This window comes from Colobus angolensis, unplaced genomic scaffold, assembly GCF_000951035.1.
Source record: "Colobus angolensis palliatus isolate OR3802 unplaced genomic scaffold, Cang.pa_1.0 Scaffold278, whole genome shotgun sequence".
Taxonomy (NCBI): domain Eukaryota; kingdom Metazoa; phylum Chordata; class Mammalia; order Primates; family Cercopithecidae; genus Colobus; species Colobus angolensis.
The window spans coordinates 247,282-266,537 of record NW_012116021.1 but is presented as its reverse complement, the minus strand read 5'-3'; the positions used below and the strand labels follow the sequence as shown (position 1 = coordinate 266,537).

Here is a 19,256-nt window from a genome sequence, read left to right as displayed (position 1 = left end):
CTGTAGGAAGGCATGTCCCACCCAGAAGGCAGCATGGGCCATTTCTCACTGCTTTTGTGTGTGGTCATTAGAGGCAGCCTAGGGCTGTGTTGGCTGCTGTGGGTGAGTTGGGGAGCACTGAGGGGAGCAAGTACTGGACACGGAGCTTGGAGGCTAAATGCCTGCCCTGCCCTTACCTGACTGTGGCATTGATGAAGTTCTAGGTGGGGGTTAGGATACTTGTACCATGAAGATACAGAAGAGTATCTTTAGTATGTTACCATTTGTGTAGAGAGTGGGAACACATGTATGTGTGTGTGTCTGTGTGTGTGTGTACTATGAAAATATACATAAAACATGTCTGCGAGGATTCGTAAAAAACTCAGGAGAGAGGAACAGGGTGGCTGGGAGATATTTCCCTTCTGTATTTTCTGAGTTTTGGACTATGCAAATGTACTCTTCAAAAAGTGAACGCAAGATTATTTCCCTTTCTATCTGTGCCCCCATCCCCCAGCTGTTAAAGGTGGAAAGCATCCAGGTTCTTGGCGTCTTGAACAAAGAATTGGACAAAACGCACCAAGTAAGGAAGGAATGAAGGGATTTATTGAAAATGAAAGCACACTCCAGTGTGGGAGCGCGCCCGAGCACAAGGGCTCAAGGACCCCGTTACAAAATTTTGGGGGGTTTAATGACCCCCCTAGAGGATTCCATTGGTTACTTCAGGTACGCCCTATGTAACTGGAGAGGATGAAGTAAAGTTACAAAGTCATTTACACGTACGCCCTATGGAGAGGGTATTTCCTGTTATAGCTGAAGTGTGAACTGGCCTTATGTTCTCTGCCTCCAGACCCTATTTTCCTGCCTCACAGTGAAAACATGGGCATGGATAATCAGATATACCTGGATGTTTAGATCCCAGCTCTGTCTGAGTGATCTTGGGCAAGCACTTAACCTCTAATACCCCATGTTTTTCATCTACACAATAGAGGTGATAATAGTAACTGTCTCCTATGGTGGTTGTGAGGATTAAATGGAGTTGTTAGCATGATGCCTGGTGAAGCACTCAATAAAGGTTCAAACAGTGGCAGTCATAACGGTAAGAACGATAGCAATATTCTCTGATCTCTCTGGGCCTCTGCTAGCCAGCTACAAATTCGATCTCTTTCTGTGTCCCTTCCACCCTTACTGAGTTCTTTGAGAAACAAATGAGACCACGGGCTTGGAAATGCCTTGAAAATATGTCAGGCATGATTGAGCGTGATAAAGTGTTGCTGTGGAATAGTCACTGTAGCTGTCTTCCTGGTTGGCCAGCTGCTCCTCTGCCTGCTGTGTCCTGACTCCACCTTTCTGTATTTGCAGGACAACAACCAGTTAAGCAGAGACAGAGATGCCCTCAGGCTGCAGTTAGACAAGAACACCTAGGATGGGGGAAGGTGGAATGGGAGGTCTGGGGCCCTTAGCGTGGGTGGCGTGGGCAAGGTGAGAGGGGTGCAGGTGAGCATGGTGAGGTGGTAGTACAGGTTTGCATGCGTGCACCACTAAGCTCCAGTGCCATCTGTGCCCCAACTCATGCTGTAGACTTGGGCAACTCATGCCTTCTCTCTGGCCTGCCACCTGTGACATTTGATTCCTGGGGTCCCTTCCAGTGCTACAGTTCTGTGGTTGTGGGGCAAGGGTAGAGGGTTGGTCACCAAAGCAATCCTTTCTATTTTTCATTAATTCCTTTCTCTGCTGCCACTGGCCATAGCAACAGCAATAAGGAGCTGAAGCAGGAGAACTCAGCTTAGGCAGAGCAGCTTGTAGTCATACTGATCCACAAGGCAGCAATGCAGCATGACTTAGAGGAGCTGAAAAACAAACTGGAGATCACCAACCTCACACTTCAGCAGGTGGACATGGAAGGAAGATGATCCCAGGTGGCCAGGAGTAGGTGAGGACCAGTGACAGACCTTCCTAACTTCTGTGTCCTTTCTCACAGGTGATGGAGTGGGTGCAGTATCTGCAAATGGAGACAGACCAGTACGCTGAGTATCTCCATGGAGAGCATGCCATATGGTGGCAGAGGATGCAGATGTCAGAGCAGGTGAGGACCAGTGACAGCCCTTTCTAACTGCTGTGCCCATTCTTGCAGGTGATGGAGTCACTTAAACAACTCCAGCTAGAGAGAGATGAATATGCTCAACATATAAAAGGAGAGAGGACCCGGTGGCAGGAAAGGATGTGGAAAATGTCAGAGGAGGTGAGACCTGACCCTTCAGCCCCCCACCTTAAATAGGTCACTGGATCTTTCTGGGCATCTGTAAAATGGGAATAGTACAACCAGAGGTAGTCATGGGTCTGGGCTTTGTGGAGGTAGGAGCGGAGATGGAGATGGCAGCCTGTCCAGCCACCAGCCCCTCTCTCCAGGGCCCTTTCCCCTGTGCTTCGGGCAGGTTCGCACATTGAAGGAGGAGAAAAAGCATGAGTGCATCAGGTACAGAAGCTGGAGACAAGCTTGGCCGAACTGAAGAACCAGATGGGTGAGCTGGGGTTGGGGTGACCTGGAAGCAGGACCGGCATCAGAGGGCTGTGGGGGTGGCTTAGAATGCCACAGGGAGGTGGGCACATGGAAGGGCTTTGAGGCAGAGGGAAAGAGGTCAGCGGCAGGAGACAGCAAGTCTTGCAATCTCTGTGAGCCTCAGTGTCCCCATCAGCAAAGAAGGAGGAGTGCCAGTTGTCAGCCACCCACAGTGCTCTCTGTCTGAAAGTGGCTTGGAAGATTGACTACCATCCGGGTGCGAGGAATCATCAGCAGGGAGGCCAAGTGTGGGAAGCCTGAGAGGAGTTGTGGACCAAGAGGAGGGTGTTTTCTTTTGTTTCGTTTTGTTTTGTTTTTTTTCTTTTTTGAGAATCCAGAGGCGCTTATTGTCTGCTTCCTTTTTTAGCTGAACCCCCATGCCTGGAGTCCTCAGCAGGGCCCTCAGAGGTGGAGCAGCAGCTACAATCCCAGGCCGAGCACCTGCAGAAGGAGCTGGAGAGTCTGGCAGGACAACTCCAAGCACAGGTGGAAGACAATCAGGGCTTGAGTCAGTTGAATTGGGAGCAGGAGAGGCTGCAGGAGCAGGAGGAGAAGCTGCTGGAGTGGAAGGCCAAGCTCTGGGAGGAGCAGGTGGAGGCGCACAGGCAAACCTTCCAGAATGACGCACCACCATCAGGCGCACGCTCTCCCAGAACCACAAGCTGAAGGAGCAGCCAACTGAGAATGAAAGAGATGGTAACCCCTGCCCCATCAAAGAACGGCTGGGAGGCAGGCACCAGCCTCTGGGGAAGGGAGGTACGAGGCCAGAGACAGCTCCAGCCTGTGGGACAAGTGACCCCAGAACCCTCCAGGGCAGTGCTGTGACTGTTTCTTGCTTCCTGCCCTCTGAATTTTAGAGGTGGGTAGCCCTGGGCTCCTCCCAGGTCTGGACATCATTATCCCAGCTAGAGGCATGGAGTTCCCCAATCACAGGGAAAGAGACAGTGGTATGAGAGGCTCCTTAGAATGAAACTGAATTCCAGCCTCAACTCCACTGCTCACCATTGAACTACCTTGCATCTCCAAGTCTCGGTTTCTTTAACTTCAAAATGAAGTTAGCATTTTCCTTGCAGAGGTGCTGAGGATTAAATGAGATAATATGTGGAAACATTAGGCATGTAGTACACTTAGCAGATGGTGGTTGGCTCCCCCTGCTTTTCCACCAGTCTCTGGCCTACAGTTTAAATAATAGGGAAAAGTGTGTGAGATTTGAGGCTGGGGAAGAAGGCAAGACAATGGATGCAGTCACTTAGGCCTGGAGCAAGGGGCCAGGAGCCTGGGCAGGCAGCAGCCCCACAGTGCCCTCGCTACCCTACTTATGGGCCCAGAATCTAGAAGCCAGCCACTGGCTTCAGGTGGAGTTGAAGAGCCAAGAGGCTCAGACTCTGCAGTGGCAGCCAGATCAGTACCTGGGTCACCTGCAGCAGTATGTGGCCGCCTATCAGCAGCTGACCTCTGAGAAGGAGGTGCTGCACAGGCAGTTACTGCTGCAGACCCAGCTCATGGACCAGCTGCAGCAACAGGAAGCTCAGGGCAAAACAGTGGCCGAGATGGTCTGCCAAGAGTTTCAGGAGACCCAGATGAGGGAGTTACTGAGGGCTGGGCCCTGAGGGGGACAACCTGGCAACCTCCGTGCCTTCTCACCCTCTTTCCTGGCCCCTTAGGAGCACCTGGAAGCTGCCAGCCAGCAGAACCAGCAGCTACAGGCCCAGTTGAGCCTCATAGCTCTCCCTGGGGAAGATACAGGAGACCACTCAGAGGAAGAGGAGAGAGCCCCAGGAGGAAGCGGGGACTGCGGGCAGTGTAGGATTGAGGAGTTGGAAGAGACCTTTAGAACAGCTGGTCATTATGCTTACCAGGTGTCTGCACTAAGTTCGACATTGATATGGTGACCTCCCAGGAGCAGGGGGGCCACCAGGTTGCCTGAGGATGGGTGGACTGGCCCAGATCAGAAAGGGAGCAGGTCAGAACTCCTGCACTGATGGCTAGTGGGACTGTGCCTGAGCAACACACTGAGACCTTGGCTCTTAAAAAAAAAAAGAATGAAAATAAAGAACAGCTGATCATTCCCCTCTGGGAAGGGGCTGGCCCACAGTTACACAGTGAGGGTGGGGACAGGGGTGGGCCCCCATACCTCCCTTTTTGGGTTGTCTGAGGACCCCTCTGAACACCCCCACCCCCCACAGGAGATGGACTGGGCAGGGAGGAGGAGGAGGAGAGGGATGAAGAGGAGGAGGGGGGAAGGAAAAGGGGAGGAGGAAGGGGGGAGGAGGAGGGGAGGAAGAGGAGGGGGAAGGAAGAGGAGGAGCAGCTGCCTCGGCCCATGCTCAGCATCCTGGAGGACCTGGAGAGCTGGGCAGCCATGATGAGCCTGACTCCAGCTCCCCACCTTTGCCGCCTTCCACTGTGGTCCCTCCCAGACCCCCTTATGCTCTTGGTTTCCTGCCTTCTGGTTTCTCTGGAACCTCATGCCTTCCCTGGGAGCCAGTAGTCAGACATCATTTTACCTGTGACCGACAGGTGCGCCCTCTGAGGTCCCAAAGGAAGGGCTCCTCTCCTGCTCCCTGCCCCGTTTATCCTGTGTATCCCCCTACAAGAATGCACACATCTTGCCTGCTGGTGGCCTTTTTACACTCGGCTTTAGCCCGTGCCAAGGAAGGGCAGCAGACACAGCCACATGGGCAGCTGAAGGAGTAAAGGGTGCACTGCCAGTGCATGGCTCACCCGGTGACCTTGGCCTAGAAGGAACCAGAGGTGGCAGCCCCAACCCCAAGAACTGGGGGGGGGGGATTCTGCATGTGGGGAGAACAACCGGGCTTTCACCATGTTGGCCAGACTGGTCTTGAACTCCTGACCTCAAGTGATTCACCCTCCTCAGCCTCCCAAAGTGCTGGGATTACAGGCCTGAGCCACCACGCGCATTCCAATGAAGACCTTTTTAAAATTTGCAGTTCAGATTGTGGAAAATTTTGAGCTACAAATTAACAAGAGTTGATGCTTCACATGAATGTTGTCAGATTCATCTTTTAATAAACAATGTTTACACTTTTATTTAATATCATTCACCTTCCTATAGGGTGTGGTCAGTGGATTTGCAGGTGTAGAAGATGAAACTTATAATGTCTATGACCAAGCCTGGAGAGGTGGTAAAGATATGGCCCAGAGTATTTATAGGTCCAGTGAAAATCTAGACAAGGACATGTTTGGTGATGACCTAGAAGCCAGAATAAAGACCAGCAGGTATCAAGCCATACAGCTCTGTCTCAGTGTTTACACCAGTGAAAACAAAGTAGTTCATAGTCTTTTCTCTTGTTTCCTAGATTTGTTCCCGACAAGTTTTCTGGTTCAGACCACAGGCAGAAAGGCCGAGAGGATGAGAAGGACCAGTTCAGTCTGAGGAAGATCCTTTTGGTTTGGACAAGTTTTGAAGAAGCCAGACAGCGTGGTGGCTCTCAAAGACCCTCAGCAGCAACCCCAAAGAACATGAGCATGAAGGCAAGAAGAGGAGGAAGGAGTAGACACACATCTCTTCAAAGCAAATGAACTGTGATTATCCATAACCCTAATGATGCAAGTGCTATGGGGCAACACTTTATGAGTGGTCAGGACACAAACCAGATCTGGATGCTACTTGTTATTATTGGAGAAGGTGGGAGGGGGGAGGGAGTGGGGATAGAAAACTCTACTTTGAATTATTTGGTTTTTTTAAAGAGTAGGTTTTATTTGTGCTTCTCCCACCTTTCAGCATTTATAGAACATGCTGGCCCACATCCACAATCAAGACCACTGCCTTTTTTGTGACACGTAGTTTGGGTTTTTTGTGTAAGAACAGCTGCTTATGAGTCAAGTCGCCCCAACCACAGTGAGGTGGAGGATGTTCACATGTTGGAACTGTCCTGCCAAATAAATGTGACCCCTGTTGCGCTGTATTTTAAGTTGGAGTGGGGAAAAGAAGCTCTTGCTTTGTTCCAAATAAAAACCTTTAGACAAAATTCTCGGTTATGTTTCCTTTATGTAATAGGCTGGCACAGTCTCAAAAATCTTCCTCTTCATCAGATGTTTGGATAACTTTAGGCCTTTGAGCTTGAACCTGGAGCTGAAAAAAATAAGCACTGTAAGGAAGGAAAGGCAATGTCTGCAAAAACATTCAATTTGAAAATCACCTTTTTATGAGGGAGTCAGTAAAAAGAACTCAGGCAGTTTTTATTTTCACCTTGTTCTTTTATTTGTTTTCTCATCAAATTCCCTTTACCATCTTTGTTGTTCTTATGATTCCCTCACCCTCCATTAAAAATTGCAAATTGGGTGAGTCCCAGTGGCTTAGTCCTATAACCCCAGCACTTTGGGAGGATGAGGCAAGAGGACAGCTTGAGGCCAGGGGTTCAAGACTAACCTGCAGCATAGAAAGGCCCAGTCACGATGAAAACAAATAAATGAAAAATTAAAGTAGTAAATCAATCTGGCCCAAGATCACATAATCAGTGGGAAAGACGAGATTTCAGCCCCAGCTCACCCGACTGGAAAAGTACGCTGCTAGGTCCCCTGTGTTCTATATATCTTGCTAACCATTATGGGTCTTCTTTTTATTTTATTCATTTACTTATTTATTTTTTTGAGACAGAGTCTCACTCTGTAGCCCAGGCTGGAGTGCAGTGGCGCAATCTTGGCTCACTGTAAGCTCCGCCTCCTGGGTTCATGCCATTCTCCTGCCTCAGCCTCCCGAGTAGCTGGGACTATAGGCGCCCGCCACCTCGCCCGGCTAATTTTTTTTATTTTTTAGTAGAGACTGGGTTTCACTGTGTTAGCCAGGATGGTCTCGATCTCCTGACCTCATGATCCACCTGCCTTGGCCTCCCAAAGTGCTGGGATTACAGGCGTGAGCCACCATGCCCGGCCTAAGGGTCTTGCACTTCTCCTTTAAAAGCGGGAACTCTTCCACCCCACCATTCTAACAAGCATGAAGGCAGCTTCAGTTACAAATCTCTCAAAGTCCCATCATTCCACATTTATGATCTATTTAATTGATACATAATCAGATAGTAGCTACATGTATATCATAGATGTATCTGGTATACAGATTGACCTTTATTCCATCTAGAATATGATTTTCCTGTTGTAGTGCATTCTGAAGTTCTTCAGAAGAAAATTGAACCCAACCCAAACCTCTGTGAAAGCCAGTCTCCTCGTCCTAGAAATTCAAAATATGGGAAAATATTAATCATGAACTTGAGAAAGTTTCCATGAGTTCCAAATCAAATTGCCAACTTTTTCATCTGCCACAATCGGGTTGATTATCTACTGTTTGAGACAGGGTCTCACTCTGTGGCCTAGGTTGGACTGCAGTGGTATGAACATGACTCACTGCAGCCTCACCTTCCTGGGCTTAAGGGATCCTCCCACCTCAGTCCCTTCAGTACCTGGGATCATAGGTGCGCACCACCATGCCTGGCTAAGGTTTTACATTTTTTGCAGAGATGGGGTCTTGCCATGTTGCCCAGGCTGGTTTCAAACTGCTGGGCTTGAGCAATCCTCCCACCTGGGCCTCCCAAAGTGCTGGAATTACAGGTGTGAACCACCATGCCCAGCCTCAAATCGGATTCCAGACATTTAGAAATGTCAGTAACCTTGCTTTATACCCTTCCTCATTACCCAAGGCTAAATCCCTACTCTGTTTTCCTCGCTGCTGTTAGACAAGACATGGGTAATGAGCTTTCTGTGCCATTCTAGATGCAAACCATATTAACAGTAATAGCCAAGGGAGATTTTGATCAGAACTCTTGTTTCTAACCTCATTTCTAGAAAATAGAAAATTAGGCCTCAAAACCTAGGTGCACTATGATCATTTCTGAGCCCAGTCACCCTCATCACCAGCACTATCATCATCACGCGTTTCTAATGACGAACAGACAACATTTAGCCCTTACTTAACCTAATTACAGACTTCTGGTTAATTTAAACAATTGTGTTACTTTCTCTTTGTGCAAACGGAAGACTTCTTTGCTTTTCTGAGATGGAGTCTCACTCTGTCGCCAGGATGGAGTGCAGTGGTACAATCTCGGTTCACTGCAACCTCCAACTCCGATTCAAGCTATTCTCCTGCCTCAGCCTCCTGAGTAGCTGGGATTACAGGCATGCCCCACCATGGCCAGTTAATTTTTGTATTTTTAGTAGAGATGTGGGTTTCACAATGTTGGCCAGGCTGGACTCGAACTCTTGGCCTCAAGTGATCTGCCTGCCTCGAGCCCCCAGACTGCTAGGATTACATGTGTGAGCCACCACACCCAGGCTACATTACCACAGCCCTTACAGTGCTGCAAGGAAAAAAAGGGTTTCAGTGAGGTACGTGTAAACTCTGTGTACTCACATCACACCCTAGAAAGCCCACAGAAAAATACAGGCCAGGATAAATGTATAGACTGACTTCTAAACCCTCACAAGAAAGCTAAGGAAATGTAATTAATATAAAATGGTATTTTATTAGTTATAAATCTAAAAGGTACTCAATGAAGATAAAACTAAAAATATTCTCTGCCGATTATTAGACATCTGTTAGAGATTATTAGCATACTATAGTAGGCAGAATTCTAAAACGGGTCCCGTGATCTCCACACATCCCCCATGTTACACCCTATACAATCCTCTCATTTTGAGTGTAGGCAAGACCTTACTTGTTTCTTGTTGTTGTTGTTGTTGTTGTTGTTGAGATGGAATCTCACTTTGTCACCCAGGCTGGAGTGCAGTGGCGTGACCACAGTTCGCTGCAGCCTCCACCTCCCAGCTTCAAGTGATTATCCTGCCTCAGCCTCCCTAGTAGCTGGGATTACAAGTGGTGGGATTAGCCATCACTCCTAGCTAATTTTTTTGTATTTTTAATAGAGATGGGGTTTCACCATTTTGGCCGGGCTAGTCTCGAACTCCGGACCTCAAGTGATCCACCCATCTCAGCCTTCCAAAGTGCTGGGATGGGAGACCTGACTTGTTTCTAATCAAAAGAATATAGCAAAAGTGATGGGATATCACTCTTGTGATTATGTTCTATATAAGATACCATCTTAGCAGACTGTAGAAGCCCTTGCTGGCTTTAAAGAAGCAAGCTGCCATGTCATAAGACAGTCTACAGATGAGCCAGGTAACAAGGAGCTGCAGGCAGTCCCTAGGTGAGAGCAGCTCCCAACTCAGAGCCAAAGGTCATCAAGGAAACAGATCTCAGTCCTACAGTTAAAGATGAATTCTGCCAGCCACATTGAGGGAGCTTAGAAGTTAGTCTTTTTCCCCAGTTTGCCCTTTGACACACTGCAGCCCCAGCTGACACCTGGACTATAGTGACGAGAAACCCTAAGGAGAAGACCCAGCTAAACTGTGCCCAGCTGTGAGATACGTGTTATTTTCTTCAGCCATTATGCTTGTGGTATTTTGTTATACAAAAATAAAAAAAGCTAACACAAATACCTATGATAAAGCTTTTTTATTTCTTAATCAATATCACTCAAAATGTTATCAATAAAGACCTTAGACCAGACACAGTAGCTCACGCCTTTAATCCCAGCACTTTGGGAGGCCAAAGCAGGAAGACTGCTTGAAGACCAGCTTGGGCAACGTGGCAAGACCCCCATCTCTATAAAAATATGTCGGGCGCAGGCCGGGCGCGGTGGCTCATGCCAGTAATCCCAGCACTTTGGGAGGCTGAGGCGGGTGGATCACCTGAGGTCAAGAGTTCAAGACCAGCCTGGCCAACATAATGAAACCCCATCTATACTAAAAGTACAAAAATTAGCTGGACATGGTGGTGCATGCCTGTAGTCCCAGCTACTCAGGAGGTTAAGGCAGGAGAATTTCTTGAACCCAGGAGGCAGGGGTTGCAGTGAGCAGATATTGCGCCATTGCACTCCAGCCTGGGCAATAAGAGCAAGACTCCGTCTCACAAAAAAAAACAAATAGGCCAGGCACAGTGGCTCACAGCTGTAATGCCAGCAGTTTGGGAGGCCAAGGTGGGTGGATTATTTGAGTCCAAGAGTTCGGGACCAGCCTGGACAACGCGGTGAGACCCCATCTCTATAAAAATAGGCCAAGCACGGTGGCTCACACCTGTAATCCCAGCACTTTGGGAGGCCAAAGTTTGTGGATCACTTGAGTCCAGGAGTTCAAGACCAGCATGGGCAACATGGTGAAACCTTATTTCCACAAAAAAAAAACAAAAATTAGCTGGGTGGCACACCTGTAGTCCCAGCTACTTGGGAGGCTTAGGTGGGAGGATCACTTGAGCCTGGGAAGCAGAGGCTGCAGTGAGCCAAGATTGGGCCACAGCAATCCAGCCTGAGGGACAGAGCTAGACCCTGTCTCTAAATAAATAAAAAAATATTTTTAATGTAGGTTGAGCGCAGTGGCTCACGCCTGTAATCCCAGCACTTCGGGAGGCTGAGGCAGGCAGATTATAAGGTCAAGAGATGGAGACCATCCTGGCTAACACGGTGAAACCCCATCTCTACTAAAATTACAAAAATTAGCTGGGCGTGATGGTGCACGCCTGTAATCCCAGCTACTTGGGAGGCTGTGACAGAAGAATCGCTTGAACTCAGGGGCAGAGGTTGCAGTGAGCTGAGGTCACGCCACTGCACTCCAACCTGGGTTACAGAGTGAGACTCAGTCTCAAAAAAAAAAAAAAGCAAAACATAAAAACAAACAAAAAAAACTTTACTTTTTTTTCTTTTTAAAAAATTTTGTGGGAACATAGTAAGTGTATATTTTTATGGGGTACATAAGATGTTTTGATACAGGGATGCAATGTGAAATAAGCAAATCATGGAGAATGGGGTATCCATCCCCTTAAGCATTTATCCTTTGAACTACAAACAATTCATTTTCACTCTTTGAGTTATTTTTAAACGTACAATGTACTCCATGGAGCACTTAGTAGGTGCAAGTCACCCTATTTACCATGTTATATGCACTTTTATTTTAACTTTCATGAGTTAACTTTTTTTTTTTTTTGAGACAGAGTCTCGTTCTGTCACCCAGGCTGGAGTAGAGTAGCATGATCTCGACTTGTTGCAAGCTCTGCCTCCCAGGTTCACACCATTCTCCTGCCTCAGCCTCCCGAGTAGCTGGGTGCCCGCTACCACACCTGGCTAATTTTTTGTGTGTGTTTTTAGTAGAGACGGGGTTTCACCATGTTAGCCAGGATGGTCTCCATCTCCTAACCTTGTAATCCACCCACCTTGGCCTCCCAAAGTGCTGGGATTACAGGTGTGAGCCACCATGTCTGGCCAAGTTAACTATTATTAACATGCCCAATTTTTATATGAGAAAAGTGAAGCTTAAAAAGGTAGGTGATTTGTCTAAGGTCACTTAACTCAAAATTAGTAATGCAGAACCAACTCTGAGATTTTGTAGACAATTTTATACTGGGAGAAATGGTGTAGTGACTTCAGAAAGAATAGAATTCAATTGATAATTGCAAGGAGGCATAACATGTGTACATGGAGACGTTTTACTATTTGATCTGAACATTGCATTTCAGACGTAAATATCTGATCTTCGCTGTTGGTTACCCAGCAAATGACATGGATGGGACATGAGATTCTGGATACCACCCCACTTATTTAATTCTGTGGAAGTGATTAGGAAACAAAGTACAGCAAGTTCTTCTCAAAACACCATTGTCATGAGAGGTCAACACAGACCCAAGAGCTAGGTAGCAGTGTCATGGCGACCTGTGTTAGACCACGAATTTTTGTAGGTCAAGAGAGGTTAGATATTGGCAATTCCATAGTTTCCCATTTAATACAACTAGATCTTCTTATTGAAAGGTAACTGATATGGTTTGGACCTGTGTCCTCACCAAATCTCATGTCAGTTATAATCCCCAATGTTGGAGGTGGGTGCTGGTGGGAGGTGATTGGATCATGGGGACAGTTTCTCATGGTTTTTCATGGTTCAGCACCATCCCCTTTTGGTACTGCATAGTGAGTGAGTTCTCACAAGATCTGTTTATTTAAAAGTGTGTAGCATGCCCCCCACTTCCTCTGGCTCTGGCCATGTAAAGGTATTTCTTTATAGCAGCGCAAGATGTACTAATACAGTAGCCTCTGCAAAGCATGCAGAATGAAGTAGAGGAAATGAAAAAAGAAACCCAGTTTGGAGACAGAGTCTCGCTGTGTCGCCCAGGCTAGAGTGCAGTGGCGCGACTTCGGCTCACTGCAACCTCCGCCTCCTGGGTTCATGCCATTCTCCCGCCTCAGCCTCCGAGTAGCTGGGACTACAGGCGCCCGCCACCACGCCCGGCTAATTTTTTGTATTTTTAGTAGAGACGGGGTTTCACCGTGTTAGCCAGGATGGTTTTGATCTCCTGACCTCGTGATCCACCCGCCTCGGCCTCCCAAAGTGCTGGGATTACAGGCGTGAGCCACCGCACCCGGCCGACTGTTTTCATAAAAGTGGCGTTTACAAGGAGAGGTTGAGTAGGTTCCTGAATCATTTCTAAACTAAAATGACAGATTACCAAGTGGACATGAGAGAGGAGAATGTGAGAATCACCAGGAAGACACTGGGGTTTGCAGGAAAAGACACTGAGAGCATTCCATGAGGTTTGACTTCTTGCAATGTCAAGAATATCAAGAAGAGTTTCTTCACACTTTTGTAGACTTTATTCTGTATGCCATAACTGGGTCCATGCTAATTTTTAAAAAATGCATTTCCATTTTAAAAACAAATGCTTGGCCGAGAGCGGTGACTCACACCTGTAATCCCAGCACTTTGGGAGGCAGAGGTAGGTGGATCACCTAAAGTCAGGAGTTCAAGACCAGCCTGACCGAAATGTTGAAACCCCATCTCTACTAAAAATACAAAAATTAGCTGGGTGTGGTGGCAGGCACCTGTAATCCCAGCTACTCAGGAGACTGAGGCAGGAGAATCACTTGAACCCAGAAGATGGAGGTTGCAGTGAGCTGAGACCACACCATTCCACTCCAGCCTGGGCAGCAAAAGCAAGACTCCATCTCAAAAAAAAAAAAAAAAAAAGGCAGAGGAGAGAAGTTATACCATCAATAATTAATGAAATGAGAATGATTAAACTGGTAACAATTGAAATGGTGATATAACTGGAGAAGGAGGAGGGGGACTGGGAAGGTAGATCATAGTATGTATTGGTTAGCTACTGCTGCATAACAAACTACCCCAAAACTCAGTGACTTGATACAACAATCATTTATGATCATTCACCCATCTGCAGATGTACAAGAATTCAGCTGATCTAGGCTGGGCTGGCCAGATTGCTTTGCTTCTGTCTGCAAGTCTGCAAGTCACTGGGATGGTGTTGCCCTACATCTTCTATCCTTCTCCCAAGACCAGCAGGCTAGCTAGATGATGACAGAGGTACAACAGAACAGACCCTACTGCACAATCACTTTTCTCCTTTTTTTTTTTTTTTTTGACAAAGTCTTACTCTTTCGCCCAGGCTGGAGTATAGTGGTGCTATCTCGGCTCACTGCAACCTCTGCCTCCAAGGTTCAAGCAATTCTCCCACCTCAGTCTCCCGAGTAGCTGGGATTACAGGTGCATACCACCATGCCCTGCTAATTTTTTGTATTTTTAGTAGACACAGGGTCTCACCATTTTGGCCAGGCTGGTTTCAAACTCCTGGCCTCAAGTGATCCACCCACCTTGGCCTCCCAAAGTGCTGAGATTACAAGCATGAGTCACCACGTCCGACCTCATTTGTTTTTAAAAGAACTCAGTAAGGATGCAATGGACAGGAAAAAAGATCGAATTTATAGCTGGCTAACAGAGGCCCAGAGAGAGCAGATTATATTGCTATTGTTAATACCATTGTGACTGGCCAGGCATGGTGGCTCACGCCTGTAATCACAGTACTTTGGGAGGCCGAGGTGGGCAGATCTGGGCAGATCACCTGAGTCCGGGAGTTCGAGACCAGCCTGACCCATATGGAGAAACCCCATCTCTACTAAAAATACAAAATTAGCTGGGTGTGGTGGCACAGGCCTGTAATCCCAGCTACTCAGGAGACTGAGACAGGAGAATCGCTTGAAGCCGGGAGGTGGAGGCTGCGGTGAGCCAAGATCACACCATTGCACTCTAGCCTGGGCAACAACAGCGAAACTCTATCTCAAAAAAAAAAAAAAAAAAAAAAAAAAAAAAAAAAAACAACCGTTATGACTACCACTGTTTGAACCTTTATTGAGTGCTTTACCAGGTACCACACTAACAATCCCACTTAATCCTCACAAGAACCATAGGAGACAGTTACTATTATCACCTCTATTGTATAGATGAAAAACATGGGGTATTAGAGGTTAAGTGCTTGCCTAAGATCACTCAGAGCTGGGATTTGAACTCCAAGGTATAGCTGATTCTCTAAGCCCATTTTTTCGCTGGGGATGGGGGCACAGAGAGGAAGGGGGAAATTAAACTTTTATTCACTTTTTGAAAGGATGACTTATTCACATAGTCCAAAACTCAGAAGGCGCAGAAGAGAAGTATCTCCCAGCCACGCTGTACCTCTCTCCTGAGTTTTTTATGAATGCTTGCAGACTTGTTTTATGTACCTTATCATAGTACATACACATACACACACACACGTGTTCCCTCTCTGTATTCTGTGTGGGAAGAAACATATGAAAGGGTCATTCAATTTCTGGTAAGAATCTCCCAGGACGGGGTGAGCCAAGTGCTGAAGCTCATTCTAACAATCTTCCATCTCCCCAGACCTCAAGGAAAAGCCCAGTCTGAGCCTTCTCCCAGCACAGCCCCTGGGAAGGGCACTTGGCCCTAGGGAACAAGCCACCTGTGAAAGGAGAAGAGAATCCATAGTAGGTACAAGAGGGCAGCAGGCAGAGTCAGGGAGGCAAGAACCTGAGGACGATGATGAGGAAGTAGCAGTCTGGGCAGTGTACAACGTGGCTATCTGCATCTCTCCTCCTTTCCTCCCTTCCCTTCTCCCCTGCAGTGGCACAATCATAGCTCACTACAGCTTTGACCTCCTGGGCTCAAGTGATCCCCCCACCTTGGTCTCCCAAAGTGTTGGGATCACAGGTGTGAGCCGCTGCACCTGGCCCTGTTGGCTGTGTTTCTGACTCAGGCCTTTTCAAGGAAGATGAAGTCACCCAACTAGAAGCCTCTCTGCACCCTCTGGAGGCAAAAAAAGAATGAACTGTGGCCTCCACCCTCACACCAACCTCTTACCTCCAGAAACATCTACCCAACCAAGAAACCACCCAAGAAAACAGAGGTAAGACATCTGCCCTATGGCTCTTGGCAACTTGGAAGTTGTGGGACTTCTTACCTGGGGAATAGCAGCTGGGGACAATCCTAGGATTCAGGACTTGGGGTCACGTGGAGCCTCTCCCTTGACCCCTGTTGGACCTACCTGCTTGACCAGAGCCTCACCTAGCCTCTTTCCAGTCTCTGGCCTTACTCTTGGCCCAAGCGTCTGGCTCAAGAGATCTTCTAATATCCAACAGGCCAGATGGGCAGACAGTAGGAAAAGTTGGCTAACCAGCTAAGCTGGACAAGAGAAAAACACCAGGGAGCCAAGGCCTGGCCAGGGTAGCTGGGTCTGGGGGAAGTGGCTACACCTCTCTTCAGGGAAAGGACTACCTGCTCACTGGACCCTTCAGCCCTGGCCTCTGAAAACCCAAATCCAGTTCCCTGCTTAGAGCAAGTGCTGCAGAGTCTGGCAGAAATGAAGACGAGCCAAGTTCTCTTTGTAACTTTACAAGTCTACTGTGACCATGGAACCTGGTGTTGCCTTAACAATGTCTACAACTGAATCTAATAGGTTAGGCCAGGGGTTCAGCTGCTGGCCAGGCATGAGTCTTGAAGGAAGGCTGGAACTCATAGCCATAGACCCTGCTAGGCTTTAGGGCCCACCTGGCATCCTGGGTTCCCACTGAGCTCTACGATTAGACACAGGAATCCTCAGAGGAGGGAAAAAAGTATTATCTTTTTAAAAATTTTCAGACCAAGTCTTGCTCTGTCGCCCAGGCTGGAGTGCAGTGGCTTGATCTTCGTTCAGTGTAACCTCTGCCTCCTGGGTTCAAGTGATTCTCCTGTCTCAACCTCCTGAGTAGCTGGGATTACAGGGACATGCCACCATGCCCGACTAATTTTTGTATTTTTAGTAGAGACAGGGTTTCACTGTTGGCCAGGCTGGTCTCAAACCCTGATCTCAGGTGATCCTCCTTCCTCGACCTCCCAAAGTGCTGGGATTACAGATATGAGCCACCGCATGGAGCTGAAAAACTATTTTTCTGAGGGCTATTCAATACACATAGCATGATTATTTTGTGAGCAACCAAGTTATTTCATAATTTGAAGTCTTGTAGCTAAGAATGGAGTTTTAAAAAAATGCCTACTTTCCTCAAAATGTCCCATTCCATCAAGATATTTTTTCTCTGTCCATTATTCCCTATATCTGGAAATGTTATCAGCTCTACTTAGGATACTTCAATCACAGGCCTGCACTCCTGGAGTAGAAAACTTACATGGTAATAAAAATGAGAAATTAAAACAAAACAGCTCATGCGTGTAATCCTGGCACTTTGGGAGGCCAAGAGGGGCAGAACACTTGAGGCCAGGAGTTTGATACCAGCCTGGGCAACATGGTGAAACCCTGTCTCTACCAAAAATACAAAAAAAATTAGCCAGGCATGATGGTGCACGTCTGTAATCCTAGCTACTGAGGAGGCTGAGGCATGAGAATCACTTGGACCCTGGAGATGGACGCTGCACTGAGCCCAGATTGTGCCACTTTACTCCAGAAGAGAGAGAGACTGTCTCAAAAACAAAAACAAAAGAGCAAGAAGGAAATATGGGGATCTGGTCCTTTGTTTCCAGAACAGAGGGACCTGGGCTGGGCACAGAATCTCGGAGCATTAGGAAACAGGCTGCAGACCCCTAATCAACTGCATCATTGGCAGAGCAAAAGCCGAATGCTCAGCTGCAGGACTCCTCTAGGCCTGTGCTCCCCACAGTACCACTCAGTGTCTCCTCTGAGCCAGCAAGGTGAGTCACAGCACCTGGACAGACCTGACTGGCCAACTGGGGGTTAGTAGGTGTGATGACTGAACAGCTCTCTAACAGCAGCCAGCCAGGGTGCTCTGTCTCAGTGCCCCCCACTACCCTCCATGCCTACTCCCAACAGGATCTGGCTCCATCTGCCCTGCTCCTCTGGCTTGGCAGGAGTCCCCCAGGCAAGTTAGCTATAGAAGAAATGCCAAATCACAGCCAGAGGAGGTCATCTCCTAGCCCCATGTACTCCCAGGACCTGCCCCCCACCAGGATCCCTGTGCTCCTGAAAGGTACTTTATGTGAGTTCATAAAGCTGGCCATGACCTCACCAATCCCCCTGCCTCCCCCACATGGATGGATGTTGCCACCTTTAATCTTCAAGCCAGCCTCAAATGCCACCTCCACCAGCCTTGAATCCATTTGGAACCAACCTCCCCCCAAGGTGAGCATTTGGAATGTTCCAAAATTTTCTCTTGCCTCCTTCAGAGGAGCCTGCCTTCATCTAGTCTTTGCACTGTTTATTGAGCAAAGTGCCTTTGTGGTCAAGAGCCCAATGAATATGGCCAAGTGTCCATATGATTTTCAACAGATGAGGGACAGAACATCTTGGTCATTCATCTGTTTGGTTATCCTCACATCTTTTACAGTTAGCTCCTCTGAAAAAATAGCTTCAATACTTCCAACTATTGTGAACTCATTTTCTCTTAACTCCGTGTTCCCTACTCTTAAACCAAAGTGAATTAATTCAAAAAATCACAAGCTTCTTTTTTTTTTTTTTGAGATGGAGTCTAGCTCTGTTGCCCAGGCTGGTTTCAAACTGCTGGGCTTGCAAGCTCCACCTTCCAGGTTCACACCATTCTCCTGCCTCAGCCTCCCAATCAGCTGGGACTACAGGCGCCCACCACCACGCCCGGCTAATTTTTTGCATTTTAGAAACAGTGTCTCACTTTGTTGTCCAGGCTGGGTCTCGAACTCCTGGGCTCAACCAATCCGCCTGCCTCAGCCTCCCAAAGTGCTGGGATTACAGGTGTGAGCCACCGCGCCCGGCCAAATCACAAACTGATCAGTTTGTGATTTGGCCAAACTGTGGTCTACTGATCTTTGCCATTAGGGAAAAACCTAAAGGTTGGTTGGGTTTTGTTTTGTTTTGTTTTGTTTTCATCTCTTCGACTCTGACTGAGCATTCAAAAGCCCAAATCCCAGGCCAGGTGCGCTGGTTCGCGCCTAGCACTTTGGGAGGCTGAGGCGGGCAGGTCACTTGAGGTCAGGAGTTCCAGACCAGTTTGACCAACATGGTGAAACTCCGTCTCCACTAAAAATACAAAAATTAGCTGGGTGTGCTGACGGGTGCCTGTATTCCCAACTACTTGGGAGGCTAAGGCAAGAGAATCACTTGAACCCGGGAGGCAGAGGTTGCAGTGAGCCAAGATCATGCCCTTGCACTCCAGCCTGGGTGACAGAGTGAAACTGTCTTAAAAAGAAAAACAAATGTCTGTTCATAAGAAGACATTCATGCAGCCAACAGACACATGAAAAAACGCTCATCATCACTGGTCACCAGAGAAATGCAAATCAAAACCACAATGAGATACCAGTGGCCTCATGCCAGTTAGAATGGCAATCGTTAAAAAGTCAGGAAACAAGGCCAGGCGCGGTGGCTCAAGCCTGTAATCCCAGCACTTTGGGAGGCCGAGAC

The 19,256-nt window shown here is 47.8% G+C and overlaps 1 protein-coding gene across 1 annotated transcript; it reads left to right on the top strand.

Annotated features, from left to right (window-relative positions):
* The first annotated feature begins 2,113 nt into the window (after positions 1-2,113).
* Positions 2,114-18,066, top strand: LOC105516230 (golgin subfamily A member 2-like). The gene is given in 15 exon segments (XM_011948348.1): positions 2,114-2,218; positions 2,412-2,445; positions 2,448-2,498; positions 2,904-3,158; positions 3,161-3,292; positions 3,394-3,395; positions 3,865-4,114; positions 4,199-4,274; positions 4,721-4,763; positions 5,613-5,776; positions 5,857-5,947; positions 15,740-15,779; positions 17,524-17,554; positions 17,732-17,850; positions 18,047-18,066. Coding segments are annotated over 15 exon segments (1,413 nt in total).
* Positions 18,067-19,256: the final 1,190 nt, after the last annotated feature.